The 26,812-nt window shown below is 45.7% G+C and overlaps 1 protein-coding gene across 2 annotated transcripts in view; it reads left to right on the top strand.

Annotated features, from left to right (window-relative positions):
* Nucleotides 1–15,829, top strand: part of PTPN4 (protein tyrosine phosphatase non-receptor type 4) — a 215,690-nt gene extending 199,861 nt beyond the window's left edge. For both annotated transcript variants that reach the window (XM_082261048.1, XM_082261049.1), the window contains exons 25-27: nt 296–444; nt 7,476–7,611; nt 15,279–15,829. In XM_082261048.1, coding sequence (XP_082117174.1) covers nt 296–444; nt 7,476–7,611; nt 15,279–15,362 — 369 coding nt within the window. In that variant the 3' untranslated portion in view covers nt 15,363–15,829. The remainder of the gene's footprint in view (nt 1–295; nt 445–7,475; nt 7,612–15,278) is intronic.
* Nucleotides 15,830–26,812: the final 10,983 nt, after the last annotated feature.

Here is a 26,812-nt window from a genome sequence, read left to right as displayed (position 1 = left end):
TTATGTGAACAGACTGCAGTTCCTCTTTTAGAGGAGTGCTGAGGCAGGGTGCTGTGATATTTCCAAAAGCTATGTGCGGCACCCTGCCAGCCCCTCCCAGCAGCCATGATCTACCGCTATTGCATAGAGAAACACATAGACTCAGTGATGATGTCACTGGGTCTAAAATAAGGTATGTAATAGAAACAGGTTATATTTAAAAATGTTAATGCTGGGGGGAGGGGTGTGGGGGCAATACATAAGCAGAATAGACCTTGGCTTTATCAATTTGTCATTCTGTGTTTCTCTAATCCAGAAAAATGAGAGCCGTCCTCTCACACAGATCCAGTACACCGCCTGGCCGGATCATGGTGTCCCCGATGATTCCAGCGACTTCCTGGATTTTGTGTGCCTTGTAAGGCAGAAGAGGACCAACCACGACGAGCCAGTGGTGGTACACTGCAGGTATTGTGATTGGAGTGCAGCGATAATTCTGCGCATCAGAGCTCTGCACATAGCGGCTTTGTATTTGCCAAAAGTTGTGTGGGGTTTGTGTAATAGGAGCACTGATGTCCGAGTGCAAAAAAACAGCCAGTGGAAGAATGTAGGGTAGTCCTGAATAATGAAATGGTTTTAAGCAGCGATAGAGCACTGCCACCTGCTGGTCAGAAGGATTGCTGAATGTCACTGATCTTAGCACAAGCAAACTGCACATGCCCAGATTTTATTTCTAGTAACACGTATGGTGGAGGAAAAACAGCCAGGCTTTTCACCCAGTTTAGTTTAACCCTCTTTACACCAAACACTTTGCATTAAAACAATACATTTACCCCCTTGCCAGAAGCTTTTCTCTCTAAATTGTCTCTCTCTTCTCACACTGTACCTTCTCCCTCTCTTCTATTTTTTTCACTCTCAGATATAAATTTAGGTTTATTGGCATGGCATATTAGAATTGCCAATGCAATTGAATTAGATTGGGGGGAGAGGGGGTGGAAGGAATAAGTTCCGGGACAATAATAAAGATTTGAAAATCAGATCAAGGATGTAATTGGGGGATGATTGTACATGTACAGAGATGATTCCAGGAATATTATTAGGGGTAAGGTATAGTACAGAGGTGAGTCCAGGAATAATATCAGGGGTAAGGTATACAATCCGGTCCATAAATATTGGGACATCAACACAATTCTAATCTTTTTGGCTCTATACACCACCACAATGGATTTGAAATGAAACAAACAAGATGTGCTTTAACTGTAGACTTTTAGCTTTAATTTGAGGGTATTTACATCCAAATCAGGTGAAAGGTGTAGGAATTACAACAGTTTGTATATGTGCCTCCCACTTTTTAAGGGACCAAAAGTAATGGGACAGATTAACAATCATAAATCAAACTTTCACTTTTTAATACTTGGTTGAAAATCCTTTGCAGTCAATTACAGCCTGAAGTCTGGAACGCATAGACATCACCAGATGCTGGGTTTCATCCCTGGTGATGCTCTGCCAGGCCTCTACTGCAACTGTCTTCAGTTCCTCCTTGTTCTTGGGGCATTTTCCCTTCAGTTTTGTCTTCAGCAAGTGAAATGCATGCTCAATCGGATTCAGGTCAGGTGATTGACTTGGCCATTGCATAACATTCCACTTCTTTCCCTTAAAAAACTCTTTGGTTGCATTCGCAGTATGCTTCGGGTCATTGTCCATCTGCACTGTGAGGCGCCATCCCATGAGTTCTGAAGCATTTGGCTGAATATGAGCAGATAATATTGCCCGAAACACTTCAGAATTCATCCTGCTGCTTTTGTCAGCAGTCACATCATCAATAAATACAAGAGAACCAGTTCCATTGGCAGCCATACATGTCCACGCCATGACACTACCACCACCATGCTTCACTGATGAGGTGGTATGCTTTGATGATAAGCAGTTCCTGCCCTTCTCCATACTCTTCTCTTCCCATCACTCTGGTACAAGTTGATCTTGGTCTCATCTGTCCATAGGATGTTGTTCCAGAACTGTGAAGGCTTTTTTAGATGTTGTTTGGCAAACTCTAATCTGGCCTTCCTGTTTTTGAGGCTCACCAATGGTTTACATCTTGTGGTGAACCCTCTGTATTCACTCTGGTGAAGTCTTCTCTTGATTGTTGACTTTGACACACATACACCTCCCTCCTGGAGAGTGATCTTGATCTGGCTAACGGTTGTGAAGGGTGTTTTCTTCACCAGGGAAAGAATTCTTCGGTCATCCACCACAGTTGTTTTCCGTGGTCTTCCGGGTCTTTTGGTGTTGCTGAGCTCACCGATGCGTTCTTTCTTTTTAAGGATGTTCCAAACAGTTGATTTGGCCACACCTAATGTTTTTGCTATCTCTCTGATGGGTTTGTTTTGTTTTTTCAGCCTAATGATGGCTTGCTTCACTGATAGTGACAGCTCTTTGGATCTCATATTGAGAGTAAACAGCAACAGATTCCAAATGCAAATAGCACACTTGAAATGAACTCTGAACCTTTTATCTGCTCCTTGTAAATGGGATAATGAGGGAATAACACACACCTGGCCATGGAACAGCTGAGCAGCCAATATTCCCATTACTTTTGGTCCCTTAAAAAGTGGGAGGCACATATACAAACTTTTGTAATTCCTACACCTTTCACCTGATTTGGATGTAAATACCCTCAAATTAAAGCTGAAAGTCTGCAGTTAAAGCACATATTAGATGGGATATTATAGCGCTTGCTAGTAAGAACAGGTGTAAATAGGGATAAAATACCAATTAAAAGGCTAATAGCATAAATAACTAAAATCTATGCCCTTAAAATTGCACAGTGAGACAGTTTAAATAAATATAAGACAATATAAATAAATAGGTGTAGTAATAATGCCAAGTGAAGTCCAAAATAGTTCATAAATGACTTTGTGCTCTATAGTCATGATGGTGACTCTCAGACAAACCTTGCAGAGCTTGCTGTGTGTATGACCTCGGGGACCCGATCCATTTATCGTGGAGGATCCCGGTCTAGGGGGATCAGAGCCCAGCAGTCACCATTTCCCTGACCTGAAGGGTCATAAAACACTATTGGTCTCTTTGTCGTATGGCATTTGAGACCCACCATATCTGGTGAGTTTACACCTTATCTTTCTTCTGAAAGCCACCTTTGTGATTGGATTTCCTGGAACATTGGAGGATCCAGCACCAAGCACTTGCACTTTTCCTGGCACTTTTTTTGGACTATATAGCACAAAGTCACTTATGAACTATTTTGGACTTCACTTGGCACTATTACTACACCTATTTATTTATATTGTCTTATATTTATTTAAACTGTCTCACTGTGCAATTTTAAGGGCATAGATTTTAGTTATTTATGCTATTAGCCTTTTAATTGGTATTTTATCCCTATTTACACCTGTTCTTACTAGCAAGCGCTATAATATCCCATCTAGTTTGGGGTTTTTTACTCAACCATTTTATAACCTATAGCAGCTGCTCCATTTTATACTTAATATAGCACTTACACGTTATATTAGGTACTCCTAGGCGTGAGTTATACTCTTTGAATATGTATAATTTTTAAAGCACATATTGTTTGTTTCATTTCAAATTAATTGTGGTGGTATATAGAGCCAAAAAGATTAGAATTGTGTTGATGTCCCAATATTTATGGACCTGACTGTAGTATGGAGGTGAGTCCAGGAATATTATTAGGGATAAGGTATAGTACAGAGGTGAGTCCAGGAATATTATCAGGGGTAGGGTATAGTACAGAGGTGAGTCCAGGAATATTATCAGGGGTAGGGTATAGTACAGAGGTGAGTCCAGGAATATTATCAGGGGTAGGGTCTAGTACAAAGGTGAGTCCAGGAATATGATCAGGGGTAAGGTATAGTACAGAGGTGTGTCCAGGAATATTATCGGGGGTAAGGTATAGTACAGAGGTGTGTCCAGGAATAATATCAGGGGTAAGGTTTAGTACCAGGATGATTCCATACAATTTCTCAGGGGTTAGTTATTGTACAGAGGTGAGTCCAGGAACAATATTGAAGGTAAGGTATAATACAGTGAAACAAACAGTATGTCATGGCGCCTACTAATGTAGTTAGGTGGTAGAAGGAAACATTTTAAAAAGGATGATCTGGGGGGAATAAAAAAGGAGGGAAGGAGGGGTGTTCAGTTCCAATCTGTGATGGGGAGGCAACATTCAGCGGCTGCCAGCTGGAGCAAGGAGGAGCTCTGGAGGACAGGAAACAAGAGAGAGTGGCGCCGGCTTAGTGTAGCAGATTATTTATTGAAATAAAGGTAACATAAAAACTCACTTCTAGGTAAGGGTATATCGGTGTAATGGGGAAGACAGTTCATCTGCTTCCGTCCTAGTGGATGCAGCGCAGAGTAGGAGCAGTCCTGTGGGGAGGCTGGTGGTGGGCAGCTGTATCCCGCAGTACGGCGGCGGCGGTGTGGGACTTGCGGCCGGCTTCTGAGTCTATGATGTCACATCCAGTTAGGAGGAGGAGCAGGAAGTGCGCGCATTCGGAGCATCCATGCTCCTTCGTCAGCCTGACGCGCGCACTTCCTGCTGCTCCTCCTAACTGGATGTGACGTCATCGACTCGGAAGCAAGCCCCGAAACACAGCCGCAAGTCCCACACTGCCGCCACCGTACTGCGGGATACAGCTTCCCACCACCAGCCTCCCCACAGGACTGCTCCTACTCTGCTCTGCATCCACTAGGATGGAAGCAGATAAACTGTCTTCCCCATTACACCGAAATACCCTTACCTAGAAGTGAGTTTTTATAGTACAGTGGTCAGTCTAGGAATATAATCACAGAGTAAGGTATAGTTGAGAGGTGAGTGCAGGAATATTATCAGAGGTAAGGTATAATAGAGAGGGGAGTCCAGGAACAATATCGGGGGTAAGGTATAGTACAGAGGTAAGTCCAGGAATAATATCAGGGGTAAGGTATAGTACAGAGGTGAGTCCAGGAACAATATCAGGGGTAAGGTATAGTACAGAGGTGATTCCGGGAATAATATCAGGGGTAAGGTATAGTACAGAGGTGAGTGCAGGAATAATATCAGGGGTAAGGTATAGTACAGAGGTGATTCCAGGAATAATATCAGGGGTAAAGTATAGTACAGAGGTAAGTCCAGGAATAATATCAGGGGTAAGGTATAGTACAGAGGTGAGTGCAGGAATAATATCAGGGGTAAGGTATAGTGCAGAGGTGAGTGCAGGAATAATATCAGGGGTAAGGTATAGTGCAGAGGTGAGTGCAGGAATAATATCAGGGGTAAGGTATAGTGCAGAGGTTAGTGCAGGAATAATATCAGGGGTAAGGTATAGTGCTGAGGTTAGTGCAGGAATAATATCAGGGGTAAGGTATAGTGCTGAGGTTAGTGCAGGAATAATATCAGGGGTAAGGTACAGTGCTGAGGTTAGTGCAGGAATAATATCAGGGGTAAGGTATAGTACAGAGGTTAGTGCAGGAATAATATCAGGGGTAAGGTATAGTGCTGAGGTTAGTGCAGGAATAATATCAGGGGTAAGGTATAGTGCTGAGGTTAGTGCAGGAATAATATCAGGGGTAAGGTACAGTGCTGAGGTTAGTGCAGGAATAATATCAGGGGTAAGGTATAGTACAGAGGTGAGTGCAGGAATAATATCAGGGGTAAGGTAAAGTGCTGAGGTTAGTGCAGGAATAATATCAGGGGTAAGGTATAGTGCTGAGGTTAGTGCAGGAATAATATCAGGGGTAAGGTATAGTGCTGAGGTTAGTGCAGGAATAATATCAGGGGTAAGGTACAGTGCTGAGGTTAGTGCAGGAATAATATCAGGGGTAAGGTATAGTACAGAGGTGAGTGCAGGAATAATATCAGGGGTAAGGTATAGTGCTGAGGTTAATGCAGGAATAATATCAGGGGTAAGGTATAGTAGAGAACTGAGTCCAGGAACAATATCGGGGTAAGGTATAGTACAGAGGTGAGTGCAGGAATAATATCGGGGGTAAGGTATAGTGCAGAGGTGAGTCCAGGAACAATATTGGGGGTAAGGTATAGTCGAGAGGTGAGTCCAGGAACAATATCGGGGGTAAGGTATAGTACAGTTGGGGGATATACAAGTCCACATTTTCTCTTCTTGAAGGTAATTTCTTATATGGAAATTCATTCACTTACTCTTCCTGCTCTCTCCTTTCTCTCTCTCCCTCTCTTTTTAATGTATCTTTCAACACAATATCTTTTTTTTTTTTTTTTCAATCTTTGTTTATATTCTTGGTCCATCCTTGACTGTTTTTTTTTTTTTTTTTTTTTTTTTTTAGTGACCACTGACCAATATTTCCACTTATCCAGGTTGTTGGCGTGACTGATTTAAACATAATACCCAGAGCCTAACACCTGCAAATGTAAAGGGTGTAATACAATGGATTACACATTAAATTCATTTTCACATTATCCTTCCACTTTATAAAACTCTGGTCCGACCACATCTGGAGTATTCTGTCCAGTTCTGGTCGCCAGTCCTCAGGAGGGATGTGTTGGAGCTGGAGAGAGTCCAGAGAAGGGCAACTAAACTGATTAGGGGATTGGAGGACCTTAACTATGAAGAGCGTCTGCAATCGCTCGATTTATTCTCCCTGGAGAAGAGACGTCTGAGAGGGGACATGATAGCAATTTATAAATATCTTAATGGGGATCTCAGCTTAGAAAAAAAGCTGTTCATTCGAAGGGATTGCATGAGGACTCGAGGGCATACAATGCGATTAGAGGAGAAGCGTTTTAACCTCAGGCAACGAGGGGGGTTCTTTACTGTTAGGGCTACAAGATTGTGGAATTCTCTACCACAAGAGGTGGTTTCTGCGGGAAGTATGGTGGCTTTCAAAAGACTCTTATGCCCCATACACACGTGCAGATTATCTGTAGACTTTTGTCTGCAGACTTACCAAAACCATATAATATGAGGTCAAACCTAAACACTTTCAATTTGTATGCAATCCGGCAGGCCCTTGCACTACATAGAAAAGGTAAGTCTGCAGACAAAAGTCTGCAGATAATCTGCACGTGTGTACGGGGCATTAGACTTACATCTCAAGGATCAGGACATTAAGGGCTATGTGAGATGATTACAGCCACACACACCTACACAGGTTGAACTGGATGGACTATTGTCTTTATTCAACCTCACCTACTATGTAACTATATGTAACTATGTAACATTAAAAGAGTAAACATAAAAGAACATCTTGTAAAGTTAAATTTACCCCAAAAATGTTATAATGGCCATTCCCTGCAGTGGAATGGGTGTTTTACTCATCTTTTCGTTATTTCATACCTTTGCTGCATTCAAGCTCTGCATCAAACTTTGCAGCGTTCAACTTTTCTATTTCTCCAACCCAACCTCACTGGAGGATACACGTTCACTTACCTGCATCATACAGGAATGATTGTGGCATGGATAATTGGTGGTACAGATATACTGTAAACCATTCATTCTTTTCTTCCCTTGCAGTGCTGGGATTGGCCGAACAGGCGTTCTTATCACCATGGAGACGGCAATGTGTCTGATGGAGTGTAACCAGGCCGTGTACCCGCTAGACATCGTACGAACAATGAGAGACCAGCGGGCTATGATGATTCAGACGCCGGTAACTTGTTGTAGAAATTACAATGCTTTGAACTGGGACCTAGTGCAATGCAGTCACGGGGTCATTAAGTATAACAAGGACCTCGGTGCTTACTGATCCTTCTGCTACACCAGAATTGGAATCACATATTGCCACCCACGTAACACTTATGTGCAGCAGCAGTGTGGTTGGGCTTCAACGCACTCACATGGCATATATGCATTCATGGACGGCCGAGAAACTTGAAGTTCTCAATAGAATACAAGTGTGTACATCACCGCACTTGTAGTCCATAAACAATTCCTCCAGCTCAGTAACTGAAAGTCTGTACAGGGGTAATGGGCAGGGAGCTAGAGGAGGAGTCTACAGAAGTCTGTGGATTGCACCTGCCATCCACTAATGGCAAAAGTTGAACTTGGCCTTTAACACGGCTCCCAACCTTCCTCACATAAGAAACGATTCTCCAACCACACAGACATTAACGTGATATTAAAGGCAAACATTTAAAAAAAAAAAATAACAACCATGTTCTACTTAACTGCTGTGTGCAACGGTTTTGTAAAGAGCAGCCCGGATCCTCCTCTTTGCAGGTCCCCCACTGGCGCTCCTGGCCTCTCCCTCTTGTTGAGTGCCCACAGAGAAAGCAGCTTGCAATGGGGACCCCCAAGCATGTGCACTCCTGAGCTGCTGCTCTGCATGTCCATTCAGACATGGAGCCACGGCTCAGTCCCATCCCCTCTCTCTCCCCTTATTGGCTCACTGGCTGTGATTGACAGCAGTCTTAGCCAATGAGGAGGGAGGGTCCCTGGAGAGTTGATGCTCCAGTAAAGTCAAAGTTACCAAAACAAAAGCTGGATCAAGAGGGAGCTCAGGTAAATATTGGGTTGGCTGCTGCACACAGAAGTTTTTTTTATATTGGTGCATAGTATGCATAAAGGTAAAAAACCTTCAGCCTATAGAACCACTACTACATTACTAAGAAAAAACTTATTTTCAGATAAGCAGAGTCTGTAGATAAAAACCAAACTGCAGCTCTGACTAAAGCTGAAAAATGCCCATGCTATAGGTATAGGCCGTTTACATACTTTCCAAAGCCTGACTGGAATCCTCCCGGGATGTTGTGAGGCCTAGTTGTTACTGCTAACCTCCTTCATCCTTCATCACAGGTGCAAGCTCTCAAATGCTAAGCTCAGAGCTACTGCATCAGAGGAGATAAAGAGCATGTGAGGGGGTTTGAATCGGACAAAAAGCTTGCTGCTTTGATATAAGGTAACTAATAGGCCCCTCTTAGCAACGTCCTGGGAGTATTCCACTCAGGCTTTAGGAGGAATGTAAATGCCCTACACCTATAATAAGGGCAATATTTAGCGTCACAAGAGCTGCAGAGTTTGTTTTTATATACAAACACCAATATTTGCATAGGCAGTTTCTTTGCAAAGGTGTGCTAAACCTTTAAATTGAGGGCCCATGTGAAGTGCAGTACTTTCTTTCTGCACAGATAATAGGTAATATGAGTTCCAATGGTATAGTTCACCCCAGCACAGTGCATTCCAGTGCTTTTCAGTTCTAGAAAAAAAGTACAACATGCTGCTTTTTTCCTGCACACATTGAGTGTGTGGATGGGGAAATTGAGTCAGAGTGCATGTGTATGGGGGAAACTGACTCATCTGTGGGGTTCCTTAAGCCGGTCATAGATGGATCGAATCTCGGCCGGTTCAGCAGGGACCAGCATTTATGGGCAGGCTGGTTGTACCAAAGTAGATCCATCAATTGACTTTAGTACAACCAGCCTGTCGGATTCTTTGTACGCTATTACTATTATTATTAGGGAGAAGGCTCCCTGCCGGGAGAACACAATAGAGCTGCGGGAGAGATTCCCCCATCAACACTGACTGGTGTTGATGGGGGAATCAAGTGATTTTCTTTCCTGCAAGCCATGGTTGCAGTAAAGAAAATCTCATCTATGACTTGCCTTAATCCAAGGGTCTGCCCGCATCTGGGAATATAAGCGCCAGCCAAATGGAGCTCACCCCATGCTCCAGCTTATCAAATGAGAAGGGACTGGCTGCACCCTTATTATGTAATCATGAATAAAAACTTATTTTCTCTATCGTTCATCGACAGACGCAGCTTCTCCATAATCATGACTACTGCCTTTAGCAATCTATGATTAATTTTTGTGTCACTATATAGTTTGTTTTTGATCACCTTTTCTATTAGCGCACCTCCACATATCAGTTTACCTTAATCCAAGGTCTGCCTGCATCTTGGGAAATAAGTACCAGCCAAATGGAGCTCATCCATGCTTAAACCTGTCAAAAGAGAAGGGACTGGCCACACCCTTAGGATGTCAGCATAAATAAAACTTTATTGTTCCACAAAAAGAATACAGAACATCTGCCAGAACTGCCTCACTTTCACCCAAACAGGGCTTATTCATAGAAAATTCTCTACGACTAAAATCGGCCATCAATCGAATCTGATTCCTCCTGTTTTGAATTGTATTGTAACTGTACTGTTTCCCCTAACGTAAAGCGCTGGGCAAACTGTTGGCACTATATAAGATCTGTATAATAATTATAATAATAATTGTGGCTGGTTCAGCAGGGACCGGCCAAGATTCAATCCTTCTATGAGCATGCTGGTTGTACTTAAGGCGATCCATCAATCGACTACAGTGCAGCCAGCATGTCAGATTTTTTTTAATGCGATCACTGCCTGCAGCTATAGCCACTAGTAGTGATCATTGCGTTTTGCCGGCAGGGACCGCTCCCCGCCGGCAGAATACAGTGGCGCTCCGGGAGAGATTCCCCCATTAACACTGGCTGTATTTAAAAACAAAAAGCAGAGCGCCTCTAAGTGTTATCAGTTTAATTAAAAGGGTAATGCAGGTACAGGAAAACTGCTCACATTTAAAACAGTATAAAATAGCTCATCTGTTAGGTGGTCTGCAGGAACACAGGGGTCCACGGCTGGATGTTAGTAGCTCCAAGAGATGGTGCAGGGGATGCTGAAGGAGGGAGATGTCTGGAGAGCCAAGAGACCAGATAGTAGGATGGTCAGCAGCTTCAGGAAGGTGTTCTGTTCCTCAGGGAGACACCTGGTGAGCCGAGAGACCGTTAGGTAGAATGGCTGTCGGCTTCAGAAGGGCGCCCTGCTCCTCAGTACATCCGGCGCCAACAGCTAGGGGAGCCCATCGTAACAGATCCAGCAGCCAAACGCACAACGCGTTTCCGAGCGTGCGCAGTAGCCTCACAGGGCGTGCGCGCTCCTTTCTCAAGTGCAGTGGCATGACACAGAAGAGCTGAACAAGTTTATAGGAAGCCAGCACTCAAGCTGGGTGGATACAGATGGACTTAAAGTGGCCATTGTAAATGGGCTGGACAGTGGGACCACAATACTTAAAGCGGCAATAAGAAAATAAACACAACAAAAAAAAAATCGCATACAAATGAAATCGCTTTAAAAATAAAAAATGGTTATTTAACAAGGTAAAAAGACATACATCGGCTCTAATCATAATATGGTGTTAACATCTAGCTCTTCGTTTAAACCCTTGGGTGAAAGTGAATCCAGGGTATAGATCCAAAATGTCTCTCGTTGGCATAATTTGGCAAATCGTTCGGCCTCAGATGGAAGTTTGGGGATAGACTCTATTACCCAAACCTCCAATCCTGATGTGGACTTGTTGTGGAACTCGAGGAAATGGCGTGGTACGCTATGTTGGTCACAACCCTCCTCCACAAACCTGCGATGGCGACCAAATCGTTGCCGTAGTGGGCGGATGGTGCGACCAACATAGAGTAGTCCACAGGGACAGGTCAGGCAGTAGATCACGTAATCAGTAGAACAGTTGTAGAATTCTTCCAAACGGTAAGTCTTATTCTCATGGGTGAACTGTTTTTTACCATGTCGCACAAAGACACATGTTTTACATAAAGGCTTGTTACATCGATACATGCCCTTTAAGGGAATGAGGCATAGTGGATTATGGACTTTTTTAGTTTTGAGACGACTGGGTGCAATTTTGTTTTTTAGGGTGGGAGCCCTACGGTAAGTAACTCTAGGTTTGTGACCTAAACTGGGTAAAAGATGGGGGTCCTGTAATAAAATGTTCCAGTGTTTCTGTAGTATGGATTCCATTTTCCTGTAGCGGCAGTGGAATCTGGTGATGAACCTCGGAGTGGATTCATCATATTTAGCTGTATTTTTGGGGGGTTTACCAGGCAGGAAGGTAGGTATGTGTGATGCGCCAACTCTTATCCTGCTTGTTCAAACACTGGCTGTATTGATGGGGGAATCAAGCAGTTTTCTTTCCTTCCACCTGTGGTGGAAGGGAAGAAAATTGTATAATCTATGGCTTGCCTTAATCCAAGTTCTGCCCGCATCTGGGGACATAAGTGCCAGCCAAATGGGGCCATCCATGTTCCAACCTGTCAAAAACGAAGGGACTTGCCGCACCCTTTGGATGTCAGCATGACTAATACTTTATTGTTCCAGACAGAAAATACAGAACATCTGCCAGACCCGCATCACTTTGGTACATTTCGCCCAAACAGAGCTAAGCCATAGAGAATTCTCTACGACTAAAGCCGGCCATATATGGTTAGAATCTTGGCTGGATCAGGTTCGATCCATCTGTGGCCAGGGCTGGTGCAAGGATTTTTGATACCTTAGTCGAAACCTCATTTTCCTGCCTCCCCCTGGCTTTGCCCCTGGCTCGACCCTCTTTGCCCTGCCCATGTACACAGTGAAGGTGGCAGGGATGGAGATTTTTGTGATGTCTCTCCACCTATTTCTTCGGCTGCAGTTCACAGGCCTGCACCTGCGTCTCTGGACCCGACCTGAAGACAAATAGTGGCAGCACAGGTTCGCTTCCAAATGCGTCGTGGTCCATGGGTATATGGATAGGTTAGGGTAGTATGTAGACAGGCTAGGGTAGTATATACACAAGCTAGGGTAGTATACGAACAGGATAGGGTAGTATACGAACAGGCTAGGGTAGTGTACGGACAGGCTCGGGTAGTATACGGATAAGCGTGGGTAGTATATGCAGAGTTTCCTTATGCTGTGCACAGTCCCTCCCTCTCCTCCTCCCCAGTCCTCCTCCAGTCCAGGCTCTCCCTGTCACCCCTCCAAATCACTCTGCTCAGTTTTGGGGTGACAGTGGAAGAACAGGGATCTCAGTGCTGGATCGAGGGGTGGATGCAGTGTATTGGCAAGCTAGTTGTACTGAAGTTGATCCCTCAAGAGATTCCCCCATAATCACTGGCTGTGTATTTTGGGGGAATCGGGCAATTTTCTTTCCCTCCACCTGTGGTGGAAGGAATGAAATACAGTATCTCAAAAAGTGAGTACACCTCTGAAATGAAATTACACTTTGCTACAATGTAAAGTAGTGAGTGTACAGCTTGTATAACAGTTTAAATTTGCTGTCCCCTCAAATAACTCAACACACAGCCATTAATGTCTAAATTGCTGGCAACAAAAGTGAGTACACCCCTAAGGTATAATGGCCAAATTGGACCCAAAGTGTCAATATTTTGTGTGGCCACCATGGGCATGGAGTTCCCCAGAGCTTCACAGGTTGCTACTGGAGTCCTCTTCCACTCCTCCATGAGGACATCACGGAGCTGGTGGATGTTAGAGACCTTGAGCTCCTCCACCTTCCGTTTTGAGGATGCCCCACAGATGCTCAATAGGGTTTCGGTCTGGAGACATGCTTGGCCAGTTCATCACTTTTTCCCTCAATTTCTTTAGCAAGGCAGTGGTCATCTTGGAGGTGTGTTTGGGGTCGTTATCATGTTGGAATACTGCCCTGCGGCCCAGTCTCTGAAGGGAGGGGATCATGCTCTGCTTCAGTATGCCACAGTACATGTTGGTATTCATGGTTGCCTCAATGAACTGTAGCTCCCCAGTTCCCGCAGCACTCATGCAGCCCCAGACCATGACACTCCCACCACCATGCTTGACTGTAGGCAAGAAACACTTGTCTTTGTACTCCTCACCTGGTTGCCGCCACACACGCTTGACACCATCTGAACCAAATACGTTTATCTTGGTCTTATCAGACCACAGGACATGGTTCCAGTAATCCATGTCATTAGTCTGCTTGTCTTTAGCAAACTGTTTGCGGACTTTCTTGTGCATCATCTTTAGAAGAGGCTTCCTTCTGGGATGACAGCCATGCAGACCAATTTGATGCAGTGTGCGGCGTATGGTCTGAGCACTGACATGCTGACCCCCACCCCTTCATCCTCTGTAGCAATGCTGGCAGCACTCATACATCTATTTCCCAAAGACAACCTCTGGATATGACGCTGAGCATGTACACTCAACTTCTTGGGTCGACCATGGTTGAGGCCTGTTCTGAGTGGAACCTGTCCTGTTAAACCGCTGCATGGTCTTGGCCACCGTGCTGCAGCTCAGTTTCAGAGTCTTGGCAATCTTCTTATAGCCTAGGCCATCTTTATGTAGAGCATCAATTCTTTTTTTTCAGATCTTCAGAGAGCTCTTTGCCATGAGGTGCCATGTTGAACTTCCAGTGACCAGTGTGAGAGAGTGAGAGCGATAACACCAAATTTAACACACCTGCTCCCCATTCGCACCTGAGACCTTGTAACACTAACGAGTCACATGAGAAAAGGGAGGGAAAATGACTAATTGGGCTGGACATTTTCACTTAGGGGTGTACTCACTTTTGTTGCCAGCGGTTTAGACATTAATGGCTGTGTGTTGAGTTATTTTGAGGGGACAGTAAATTTACACTGTTATACAAGCTGTACACTCACTACTTTACATTGTAGCAAAGTGTCATTTCTTCAGTGTTGTCACATGAAAAGATAGAATAAAATATTTACAAAAATGTGAGGGGTGTACTCACTTTTGTCAGATACTGTATGTATAATCTATGGCTTGCCTTAACCATGTTTAGGAGAAACACATTTGACTAAGAGGGGTCTGGGTGGATCTTCTGCATTCTTTGTCTGAAACAGTGAAGTGTTATTCATGCTGATGTCATCGGACTGCAGCCAAGTCCCTTCCCTTTGACTTGTAAATTATTATCTTGAGGTTGATTTATAAAAACTGGAGAGTGCAAAGTCTGGTGCAGCTGTGCATGGTAGCCAACCAGATTCTAACTTCAGCTTGTTCAGTTAGGGCTCTTTTACACAGGCGGAACGTTCAGATCCGCCTGTCCTTTTTTTTTTGGCGGATCTGAACGGTCCCCCCATGCATCCCTATGGGGCATCGGATGTCAGTGGAGACATGTCCGCTGACATCCGATCCGTCAAATCTGGACGGATGGAAACCCTATTTTCCATCCATCCGTCCATCGGATCGTATCGGATCCGCTCCCGTCCGATTTCCCCCATAGAGATGCATGGGGAACTGACAGTTGTGTCTCCGCACACAGCGCGGACACACAGCTGTCACCCTCCTGCTCAGCGGGGGATCGGCGTATTGATCCCCCGCTGAGAAAAACGGACTTCGTCCCACGGACGGAGTGTGTGAAAGGGGCCTAAAGCTTTGACAATAAAACCTGGAAGCTGATTGGTTTCTATGCAGAGCTGCACCAGATTTTGCACTCTCCTGTTTTAGTAAATTGTCCCCCTTATGTTGTGCCCATGTTCATACTTCTGCCCCTGTATTGGTCACAGTGATGGACAGTTTCCTCTTCTCATTGGCAGAGCCAGTACCGCTTTGTGTGTGAAGCCATCTTGAAAGTATATGAAGAAGGGATCGTAAAGTCTCTAAAAACATCACATCATTAACGGAGGACGAAATATCCAACCGGAGACGCCCGTTCCCCCCCCAAGCCGGGATCGAAGAGTCCTCGCCAGCTCGTCCTGCCCCAGGGGCGTGGCGATCAAGTCAAGGAGATTCGGAAGGACTTTAAAGAATTCAGCACTGTTGCACTTTACGTTGAAACAAACAGAAAATAATAGAATTTCTGAAACTCAACATTACTCTTTGCTTTGGAAGACTATTTTTTTTTTCCCTTTTTATTTTTAAGAAACTTTTCAACGAACTGCTTTGCTCAGAACAAATTGAATGACGTTTTTTTGTTTCTGTAGCTTTGCTTCTTGTGCCACGATCCCACCGCCGCCAGGGAGGTGGAAAGGTACTCCCGTCGGGGAAACGATTCCGCTGGCCTCTCTGGAAAGGACTCGCCTAGACTATGATACAACATGTCCGAAGCAGTCACCCCACTGGCAGCAAACAAGGCTTGAGATCATCAGCCTTTAGTAAAGCCGTATGTGATCCCTGGATGTACCGGGAGCTTTGGAAAGAAGTCCAGTTTGCATGAACTGAAGGAAACTTTACTGCATTATGAGTCGTTTATGAGCTTGCAGGATCCCTAGATCAAGGTGCAGTGCGCATTAAAGCTGAACTCCGGGCAGACATTTCTGATCAGTATTCTACATTTCAGGTCCTACCTTTAAGCAGATATGATCTTGTTTTTGCAAACAAAGCCACATCCACCGATCAGCCTGTTTTTAATGCAGCATTTCAATGGGTCAGTGTTCCTAATATCCTGTATGAAAAAAGATTGGTGGCTGCCATGCCTCCTTCTCCAAGCCACCAATCCTGCAGTCGTGTAACTTCCCCTGTGTTACGCAACCGCAGGACTGGTGGTTTATTTCTAACAGCAGCAGCATCATAACATTGCTGCAGTGGGAGGACCCAGGCGTCCTGCCCACTCTCGCTGATTTGACAGGCCAGGAAATTCCTAGTCTGTTCCACCCACCATGATCTCATAACTGGACTGATAAGCCAGGATATTTCTAGTCTCTCCTACCTACATGACATCCCATGACTGACAAGCCAGGTGACTTCTAATCTCTCCCTCCCACTATGACATCATACCTTGACTGACAAGCCAGGTGACTTCTAATCTCTCCCTCCCACTATGACATCATCCCTTGACTGACAAGCCAGGTGACTTCTAATCTCTCCCTCCCACTATGACATCATACCTTGACTGACAAGCCAGGTGACTTCTAATCTCTCCCTCCCACCATGACATCATGCCCTGACTAACAGGCCAGGGGCCGTGTAATCTGTCCTGCCTACATAACTACATATCTTGACTGACAAGCCAGGAGACTTCTAGCCTGTCCCTTCCCCATGACATCATACCTTGACTGAGAGGCCAGAAGATTGCTAGTCTGGCCCTCCCATTATGATGACATGCCTTGACTGACAGGCCAGGAGGCTTCTAGTCTGTCCCTCCCACCATGACATCATACCTTTACTGATAGACCAGGAGGCCCCTGGTCTTTCACAGTTGCCACAAACGCACCAACATTTACGCCCTTTGCATGCACTTATTCCCATTGCATGATGGGAATTGTATGTACAGTAAAAGGAAGTGGCATTGGAGCTTCGATCCCTCCTTACTGTGCCTGGGCATAGCTGCATTAAGTCGAGTAAAGCAAAGATATGACGCACATTAGGTAATGTACACTAAAACTATATACATTTTTATATTCTAACACGCTTCTTTTTAATGAGGAAAAGATAGAATGGAAACACTTCAGACCTATCCCGGAGTTCAGCTTTAAACAGCGCGGAGTATCTTGTACAGGGTGCTGCTGGTGTCAAAACAGATTAATTCGGGATGGTGCAGCAACACCCTCTTTCCAGAGTACTGGCTGTATCCTCACTAGTCTATCAGGCACCAGCACTTACTGCTACACCTTTATATATGGCTGCAGTTCTCTTCATGTGACCGGAGGCTCTCTGCCTGCTACTTGGGACCCAAAAACGGCAACTTTTAGAGTCTCTAAATGATGTGACATATAGGCTAGGAGTATACACTGTAGAAGGCAGGCAGGTCTTTTGAAGTGGAAATCTATGCAAAATAAAAATGTACGTATATAATGCAGACTGTCACATTACATTAACACTTTTCTGTCCATCCTCCGTCTCCCCGCCCCTTTGAGAAAACATGAGGCCAGAGGCATTAGAGGGGCTTTCCTGATTACGCAATCACTGTGATTGGCTGTCCCAGGGATCAAATGATTGGGAGCCCGTCATCCTGGCTCCTGATCATTAACAGAACCTGTGATTGGCGACAGCAGTTGAAAAAGTATGGATCTACTGGTAGGATCAATAGATAAAATAAAAACGTTTGTGGTGGTGACAGGCTGCATCATATAGGTCATTCTTTATTTTACCCAGAGTTCCAAAAACATCAAGAGAAGCACATCTGCTTATGGTTGATACATTTCACTAATTATTGTGTGCAGTAATTTTGCCCACCTAGAATGAGTCTCATATGACTTGGGTGGGATAACCAATGAAAGTCTTACTATGACTGGCTGGGGAGTCTGGGCATGGTGGTTATGCGCAGAGACCTCCGACGGTGGATTTCTCTGCGTAGAAACCTCAGACAGCGGATTTCTCTGTGCAGAGACCGCCGACAGCGGATTTCTCTGCGCAGAGACCCCCGACGGCTGGTTTATCTGCGCAGAGACCCCCGACGGCTGGTTTATCTGCGCAGAGACCCCCGACGGGGGATTTATCTGCGCAGAGTCCGCCGACGTCGGATTTCTCTGCGCAGAGACCGCCGACGGCGGATTTCTCTGCGCAGAGACCGCCGACGGCGGATTTCTCTGCGCAGAGACCGCCGACGGCGGATTTCTCTGCGCAGAGACCGCCGACGGCGGATTTCTCTGCGCAGAGACCCCAGACGGACGAATTTCCTGATAGAGAGTCAATCTCGGTCTGATGAGAATTGAATTGTATGCTTGACTGTAGAATAATGCCGTCATTTTCTATAAAGGGTGCCAGCTCATGTCTATGGCTTTCCTGACTCTGTGGGTGCCGGCAAAGAAATGTGAAGCGCCGTAGCAGTCAGTTCCTGGCCAGTTCTGCAATGCAGCATGTTTCAGAAAGGCGGGTTTGGGTGCCGACATGGCAAGCTTAGTCCACGTCATAGACACATTTCAGTCGGGACACATATGGACAGATCACAGGAGCTGTGTGCTCACCTTCAGTATCGCGGAGTCCTGTTAGCTCACCTGTCCAATGGACGCATGTAGCCACACCTCCTTTCTTTATAAGACATTTCTGGTCTAAATCATTTCTATGATGAAACGTCAGAATTTAAAGACCAACTTCATCTTAAAGGACATGACCTCAAAATGACAGCCAAGTGCGTGGCTGACCTTCTGTCCTGTCCTCCTATAGAGGAAGGCTGTACAGCGCCATTATAAATGTCCGATATCTCATTTCCTGCACTCATTGGAGGGATTTTGGTTTAAGGAATATTTTTAGCAACCCATATGTTGTGTGCTTAAAATATAATTTACTGGTTTGGAGGTGGAATGGTCCTAAACTGATTTTTGTTTTCAGATTTGGGTAGGCTGTAGTAGGCCAAATTCCCTTCAGGCTTCTTATATCTCTTAGAGACTTAAGCGAATAAATTGCCTCTAACCCTCCCACAATTGTGAGAGTTCCCCACCGCAGTTTGTGTCTCTATTCCTCCTAAAGCAGTTTGTTTCTCTGTCGCTCCCACAATAGTGGGACTTCCCTGCAGTAGTTTGTGTCTCTGCCCCTCCCACAATGGTGTTTCCCCACAAGATTTTATTTCTCTGCCCCTCCCACAAAAGTTTGTCTTGGCCCTCTCGCAGTAGTTTGTGCCTCTGCCCCTCCCACAATGGGGAGATTTCCCTGCAGTAGTTTTGTCTCTGCCCCTCCCACCATGATGAGTTTCTCCACAAGAGTTTATTTCTCTGCTCCTACCACAGTACTTTGTGTGTCTGCCCCTCCCACAGTGATGAGATTTCCTTGCAGTAGTTTGTGTCGCCGTACCCTCCTACAAGAGTTTGTTTCCTTGTCCCTCCCACAGCACTTTGTGTCTCTGCCCCTCCCACAGTAGTTTCTGTCTCTGCCCCCCCCCCCCCTCCCACAATGATGAGATTTCCATGCAGCAGTGTGTGTCTCTGCCTCTCCCACAGTAGTTTCCGTCTCTGCCCCTCCCACAGCAGTTTGTGTCTCTGCCCCTCCCACAGCAGTTTGTGTGTCTGCCCCTCCCACAGTAGTTTCTGCCCATCCCACAATGATGAGATTTCCCTTCAGTAGTTTGTATGTCTGCCCCTCCCACAGTAGTTTCTGTCTCGGCCCCTCCCACAGTAGTTTCTGTCTCGGCCCCTCCCACAATGATGAGATTTCCCGTGCGTGTCTCTGCCCCTCCCAGTTCATAATGAAGATTTCACTCTCGGTGTCATTAAAAACAGGAATTCCGGTGGGGAGATGGCACTGCTGGAGTCCCCCAGACATATAAGAAGCCAACATTTATTTGAACTTGCCAGCCATCATATTGGTTTCAGGTGAAGTTGGCCTTTAAATCTTCATTTGCACCCAGGTATATTTCATGCCCTGTTTGACGTAGGGGCCTTCGGATATATTTCACAATCGCTGTTATCAGTCCTGAGCTCAGTTGTAGCTGTCTGTTGTCGTTGCGATATTTTCTAACCGATCGTCCAGCATGTCGGTGTCAGACGTTTAATCCTTGCGCGCTCTCTCTCTGTTCCGGTCCAGCCCGCCTTGTGTTCTCTTTGTTTGCTTTTCCCAGCCTGGTAGATCTGTCACCTAAATATTAAAAATATATATATATATATACACGTCTGTCTGTAGAATGTTCCAGATAAACAGGTTCAGCTTTTAGGGGGGATCTTCCACCTTCGTACAAAGCAGCGGATTGGCAGACGGAGGCACAGGTTAGCCTCAACCGTGGTTCAGTCTGTAGAATTGCTGCTCCATTTGTATGTGACAGGTCCTCTTTAATGGGGCTACAATCTGAGCAGGAGTGCGGATGCGGCTCGTACGCTGGGGCATTTCTTCTCCTTCCCGGATGTTTTCAAACACAGAATATGACTGAGGTGTTGCTTGCAGAGTAGCGGTATGATCCCAGACGAGCCCCCATGTGTAGCGTTACCCCCACAGGAGCCGATTAAGTATAACAGGTTCCGCACTCTGTCTTTCAAATATGAAATGGCTGCATTTCATTGTGAGGTTAAAACCGCATTCACATTGATCCGACTTGTCAGCCTGACAAGTCGCGGTCCATCACGCTCCCATTGTGTAGTACAGGAGCCGTTCTAATAGGAGCGACACAAGTCGCTCTGACTTAGAAAAAGGGTCCTGTACTACTTCGGGGAGACCTGGAGGCGACTTGCATAGACATTAATTTTATGAAGTCCGTGCAAGTCGCGCCGAAGTCGCGCTGCACGCGACTTCACAGGTCGTCCCCTAAGTCGGAGCGACCTAGTGTGAACCGGCACTTAAGGCTCGGGGGCATTTATTAAAAGTGTTCATCCAGCCAAAAATTTAACACTTTTTCTTTTGTTTTTTTTTTGTTTTGTTTTTTTAAGAGTAATTAACACTAAAGTGATTGTAAAGTCTTGTTTTAAAAAAAAAAATGGCAAACGTTCTACTTACCTCCTCTGTGCAGTTGGTTTTGCACAGAGTGACCGGGATCCTCCTCTTCTCGGGGTTCCTGGCCCCTCCTTCCTGTTGAGTGCCCCCACAGTAAGCAGCTTTCTATGGGGGCACCCGAGCCGAGTCAAAGCTCCCTGTGTCCATTCAGACACCGAGCTGCAACCCAGCCCCGCCCCCTCTCTCTCCTGATTGGCTGACTGACTTTGATGGCAGCGGGCGCCAATCGTGCTGTGCTGCTGTCTCAGCCAATAAGGAGGGGAGTCCCGGGCAGCTGAGACACTCCTGCAACATCACTGGATAAAGATGGGGCTTGGGTAAGTATTAGGAGGGCTGCTGCACACATAGAATGCATTAAGATGGGAAAAAAAACCTTCTGCCTTTACAATAACTTTTATCTTGCGCATACTTCGCCTTTTGCAGGTTCATCACATCCCCCCTCATCAATATGCTGATGATATTTAAAAAAAAAAAAAAAAATATATATATATATATATATATATTTATTTGTAGTACATACCTTATTTTAGCCCCAGTGATGTCGCCACTGGGTCTCTGCTTCCCTATGCCATGGCTGTTGGGAAGGGCCAGCAGGGTGCTGTACATTAGCTTCCTAAAAGCATCACAGCACCCTGCCCCAGTACTCCTCCCAAGAGCCCTCAGTCCTGATGCAAACAGTGGGAGGAGTTATGCAAATATCTAAATTCCTAGATGGGCGGTGTCTGGAGGAGTGGGCATTTCTAAGCAGGTTGTATTTGCATGCATGCCGCCCTAGGTAACGCCCAGTGCCCTGCCTCAGTACTCCTCTCAAGAGCCCTCAGTCCCGATGCAAGCAGTGGGAGGATGGGAGGAGCTATGCAAAATAATAAATTCCTTGATGGGCGGTGTCAGTCTGGAGGAGTGGGCGTTCCTAAGCAGGTTATATTTGCATGCATGCTGCCCTAGGTAACGCCCAGTGCCCTGCCTCAGTTCTCCTCTCAAGAGCCCTCAGTCCTGATGCAAGCAGTGGGAGGATGGGAGGAGCTATGCAATTGCATAAATTCCTTGATGGGCGGTGTCAGTCTGGAGGAGTGGGTGTTCCTAAGCAGGTTGTATTTGCATGCATGCCGCCCTAGGTAATGCCCAGTGCCCTGCCTCAGTACTCCTCTTAAGAGCCCTCAGTCCTGATTCAAGCAGTGGGAGGATGGGAGGAGCTATGCAAATGCATAAATTCCTTGATGGGCGGTGTCAGTCTGGAGGAGTGGGTGTTCCTAAGCAGGTTGTATTTGCATGCATGCCGCCCTAGGTAATGCCCAGTGCCCTGCCTCAGTACTCCTCTTAAGAGCCCTCAGTCCTGATTCAAGCAGTGGGAGGATGGGAGGAGCTATGCAAATGCATAAATTCCTTGATGGGCGGTGTCAGTCTGGAGGAGTGGGTGTTCCTAAGCAGGTTGTATTTGCATGCATGCCGCCCTAGGTAATGCCCAGTGCCCTGCCTCAGTACTCCTCTCAAGAGCCCTCAGTCCTAATAGAAGCAGCGGGAGGAGTTATGCAAATAATAAAATTGCTTGCTTGCTTGCTTGATGGGTGGGTGTCAGTGTGGAGGAGTGGGCGTTTCTAGGCAGGCTGTATTTGCATGTAGACCGCCCACATGTGATGCTAACTCTCCATGATTGAAGAACTGACATCCAATGAATGAAGGAGGTGGGCCAGGGAGAGTCAGGCTGGGGAACAATGTGCTTGGATGATGCTGGACGTCCTCCAGCCAGGAAATGAGGCGGGGCTCTATCTGACTTGCTAAAGCTTCTAATGCACATTGTGAAAAGCTCACAGTGTGCAGTGAAATCAGAGTAAGCCATTTCAGTCCAGGAGAGGAGCCGGTGTTACTGTGCAAGACAGAAAGGAAGGCTGGAGGGAGGATTTAAGACTCAAGGGCTCTGATTCTTCACTGCTCTGTCCAAATTGTAGGCTCTGTTCTTGTCATGCGACTTTGGACACACAAAGTCCCATGACAAGTCACAACCTTCTTATTTGAATGGCACCCATTCCTATATATGTGACTTTAGTCGCAACGCCTTGAAAAAATATTCCTGCACAGTTGTGATGCGACTTTCTTGAGTGCCATAGAGCGTAAGAATCACACTGGAAATCACGTGACTTTGGAGTTGCACTAGTGAGAACGGAGCCTTAAGCTATTTTTATTTTTTGGCTGGACATACACTTTAAAGCATTGGTGCTCAACCAGTGGCCCTCTAGCTGTTGCAGAACTACAAGTCCCATCATGTCTCTGCCTTTGGGAGTCATGCTTGTAACTCTCAGTGGCTTGCAGTACCTCGTGGGATTTGTAGTTCCGCAACAGCTGGAGGGCCACAGGTTGAGCATCCATGCTTTAAAGGGTATCTAAACCCCAAAAATCAAAATGTCATTCATTGCAGGTTATCAGTCCTTAGATGTGGGGGCTGCATTAGTTTTCATATTTTAGGTTTTCTCAGCAGGTACATAAAATACCTGTTGGGTTCTTGCCACTTCCTTCGCCATAAACAGAAATTAAATATGTCACCACCTGCCCCCCTATCTGAGGCTGTGGGACCTGCGGGGTCCCAGTCCGCCTTGACTGCTATGACTGCGGTCCTGCAGTCACTGGTGTCTAAAGTAGATTTGGGATGAGTAAAAAGCGTCCTCCGCCTTCACCTACATCCTCTGCCTCCTCAGATTCTGAGGTGGATTTGGCCACCGCGGACACGAGCCACCCTACTGGGTCTGTGTCCACGCACCCTAAGTGCTCTGATAGTGGAGATGATTCCTCTTTCACTACGGCCGCGCATTAAAAGGTGCTGGTGGATGCATTGATTGTATCAGTGCGGGAAATGTTAAAATTTGAGGACGCAGTTACTACTGCATCGGCTGCGAAGATTCAGTTTGGTACCCGCAGAACCTCCAAGGCGGAAAAGGGAACACCTTTAAAATTGGAGGATGCAGTTACTACTGCGTCGGTGCATTTTGGTACCCGCAGAACCTTTAAGGCCGCAAAGGTATTCCCCTTTCCCGCCTATTCCGGCAACATTGTCACAAGTCAATGGGGTTCCCCCAAACACACTGTCTGGGTCCCTAAGCGCTTTGCTAGAGGGTATCTGTTTGAAGAGTCCCCGCTAAAGAAACTGACAGTACCACCCGTGGTGGACTCCCAGGTTGAATAAAGCCACCCTCCTTCTGGTGGAGGACTCGCCATCCTTTAAGGACTCTGACAAGGGAGCTGAATATGTGGTACGATACCTTTTCACCATGGCCTGTTCCATTCTGTGCCCAGTGTTTGCCATAACCTTGGTTTCACATACATTAACGGAATTGGGCTAAACTCCTGGAAGGTGGACAACCTCCTCCTGACCTGGCGGACCAGTTGGTCCAGGGGTTGCAGTATATCTGTGATGCCTCTCTGGATGCGGCCCCCTTAGCCTGTAGGGTGTCCGTGACGGCAGTGACTCTGCGCCGCATGATATGGCTAAAATACTGATCTGCGGACCAGACTTCCAAGAAGATATTGACTGATCTCCTTTTTGTAGAGGACCGCTTGTTTGGAGCTTCCATGGAGGAGATCGTTAACAGGAGTAAAGAGACTCTTCGCAAGCGTGGTCCTTTCTTCTCGGCCCATAAACGGTCCTTTCGTCCTTCGGGATCTAAGGACCCAGGGATCAAAATCCACCCGTAACCCTGCAGCCACCATATCTAAGAACTTGAAAGCCACAGTATATTACATTTTTGTTTTTGGGTTTAGATACATTTTAAACCCCTTCCTGCCTGCCCCAGCTTCCCTTTAAATAGATCTGAACTCTGAGGGGTGGAGGAGAGTGGTCACATGGTTGGAAGCCGGTCCCGCCAGCTACCAGTCTTTAGGCTGGACCGAGAGTTGTCTTCGACAGCTTGCTCCTTGTGCTGGGTGTGTGCTCTGAGCACAGAAACATTGGCAGTCCAGTAACGCATGTGTGGCGTTAAAGCCCCCCCCCCCTTTGTCCCCGCCCATACGTTGGGAGTTCCTAACGCCGTTAGTGCCCCTCCTCTGGCTTCACTTCACTTTATTTTAGTTCCACTATTGCTGATCTCATGCGAAGACAGATGGCTTTCTATAAGCTCAGAGTCATTCTAGTCAGAGCTTACACAGGGTTGAGGACTCTTCCCATGTGACAGCACTTGGCCAATCACCAAGCTCTAGTGATGTCATCTGGAGCAAGACAGGTACTGGAGAATTTCTTCACTCCAGGAAGTGAGGGTGAGCAATAGGATAGGGGAGTATTTTCTGCTGGGGATGGAGAGGGTGGAAATAAAGTCCTGCATGGGCAAAGCAAAGGTTTGATTGGGGCACATATACATGGGCACAAGGGGGGCCACACAGCATGCAAAGGTATACAGAGCCTGTAGGCCACAGGCGCTGCATACAGCCACCCATTGAAAGCAATTACATACCTCCCAACTTTCTGAGATGGGAACGAAGAACACCTATTAGGAAAAGTATGTAGGCATAGGACACACCCCCTACCACGCCCCCTTAAAGGAGAACTATACAAAAAAAATGATTGATTACCACTACTATTCCTTTATTTTGGCTTTTGGAATTTACAGATGCAGCAATTTAGAAATGGGGTGAAAGGTTTAGCTCTGGGGAACACTTTTGAATAGATAAATAATGCATTTTATATACAACTATATAAATCTGACCATAAATGAGGAGGAAAAGGGACAGAAGGACTATATTCAAAATGAAGGACAGTCCCTTGAAATCAGGGACAGTTGGGAGCTATGCAATTGCAGGTTGCAGTTGTTCTTATGCAAGCACGTGCATGGGCGTCCATGCACGTGTTTAGCAGGTAGCATCATACGAAGCATCATATGTGTACAAAACCTTACTAACTGCGTATATAAAAATGCCTCAGCGTCCGAGCCCCCCCTAGATTTCCTCCCTAATACAATCTTTTACAGATTTTTTTTTTTTTCCCCTTGCTGTCTGTGAGGTTGTCTCCCACTTCCTGTCCTGGTGACAACTGTTAGGAAGTGAAAGGCAATCTCGTCTATGGGGGACACAGAAAAAACAAATTGGCTGGAGTTCTGCTTAAATAAGACATAAGTGCACTACCCCCACAACAACCAAAGTGGGAGGTGAGCTCCAGGTCTCGGCACTTTTCTCCGTCTTGTTATATAACCGCCCACCCTCCGCTTCATCGCACAACTTCTGCAGTCGCTTATTATTACAGGCCTGAAATGGAGAGGGCAACCAGGCCCCCCCCCCCCAAATGGCGTTTCCGTTATTACCATAAAAACTGCGTCTGAAACTTAGATTTTAGAGAGCGGCTCCTCTCTACCCTTGCCCTCCCCCCTGCTCATCGCTGGTTTCAGGAATCCCAGGAACAAAGGAAAATGTGAATTTTTATGAGATAAGTTGTGTTTTATATGTACAGCTTTCTGAGAAATCATTGAATTGTGGATGTACTTCTGATTAAAGAAAAAACAAAAAAAAAAATCTATATATATATACATATATATTAAAATGCAGAAGAGATTATTTTTTTTTTTTAGATGAATTTCAGTCTACCTGTACTGCCGTCTTGTTCGATCTTTTTGTTTCTTGTGTGTTTTATTTAAATGTTTGACTTTTTTTTCTTTTTCTTTTTTTTTTTTTTTTCTTTTTTATTTATTTCCAACAATGCAAATTAATCTGCGATTCAGTGGTGCCATTTCCGATCCATATCATTGCCATAATCAACAATGCAAATAAAAGAGTTTATTCTGGGATGTTATACAGCACAGGA

The sequence above is a fragment of the Pelophylax lessonae genome, assembly GCF_965119305.1.
Source record: "Pelophylax lessonae genome assembly, chromosome: 6".
Taxonomy (NCBI): Eukaryota; Metazoa; Chordata; class Amphibia; order Anura; family Ranidae; genus Pelophylax; species Pelophylax lessonae.
This window is presented reverse-complemented; position numbering and strand designations above follow the sequence as displayed.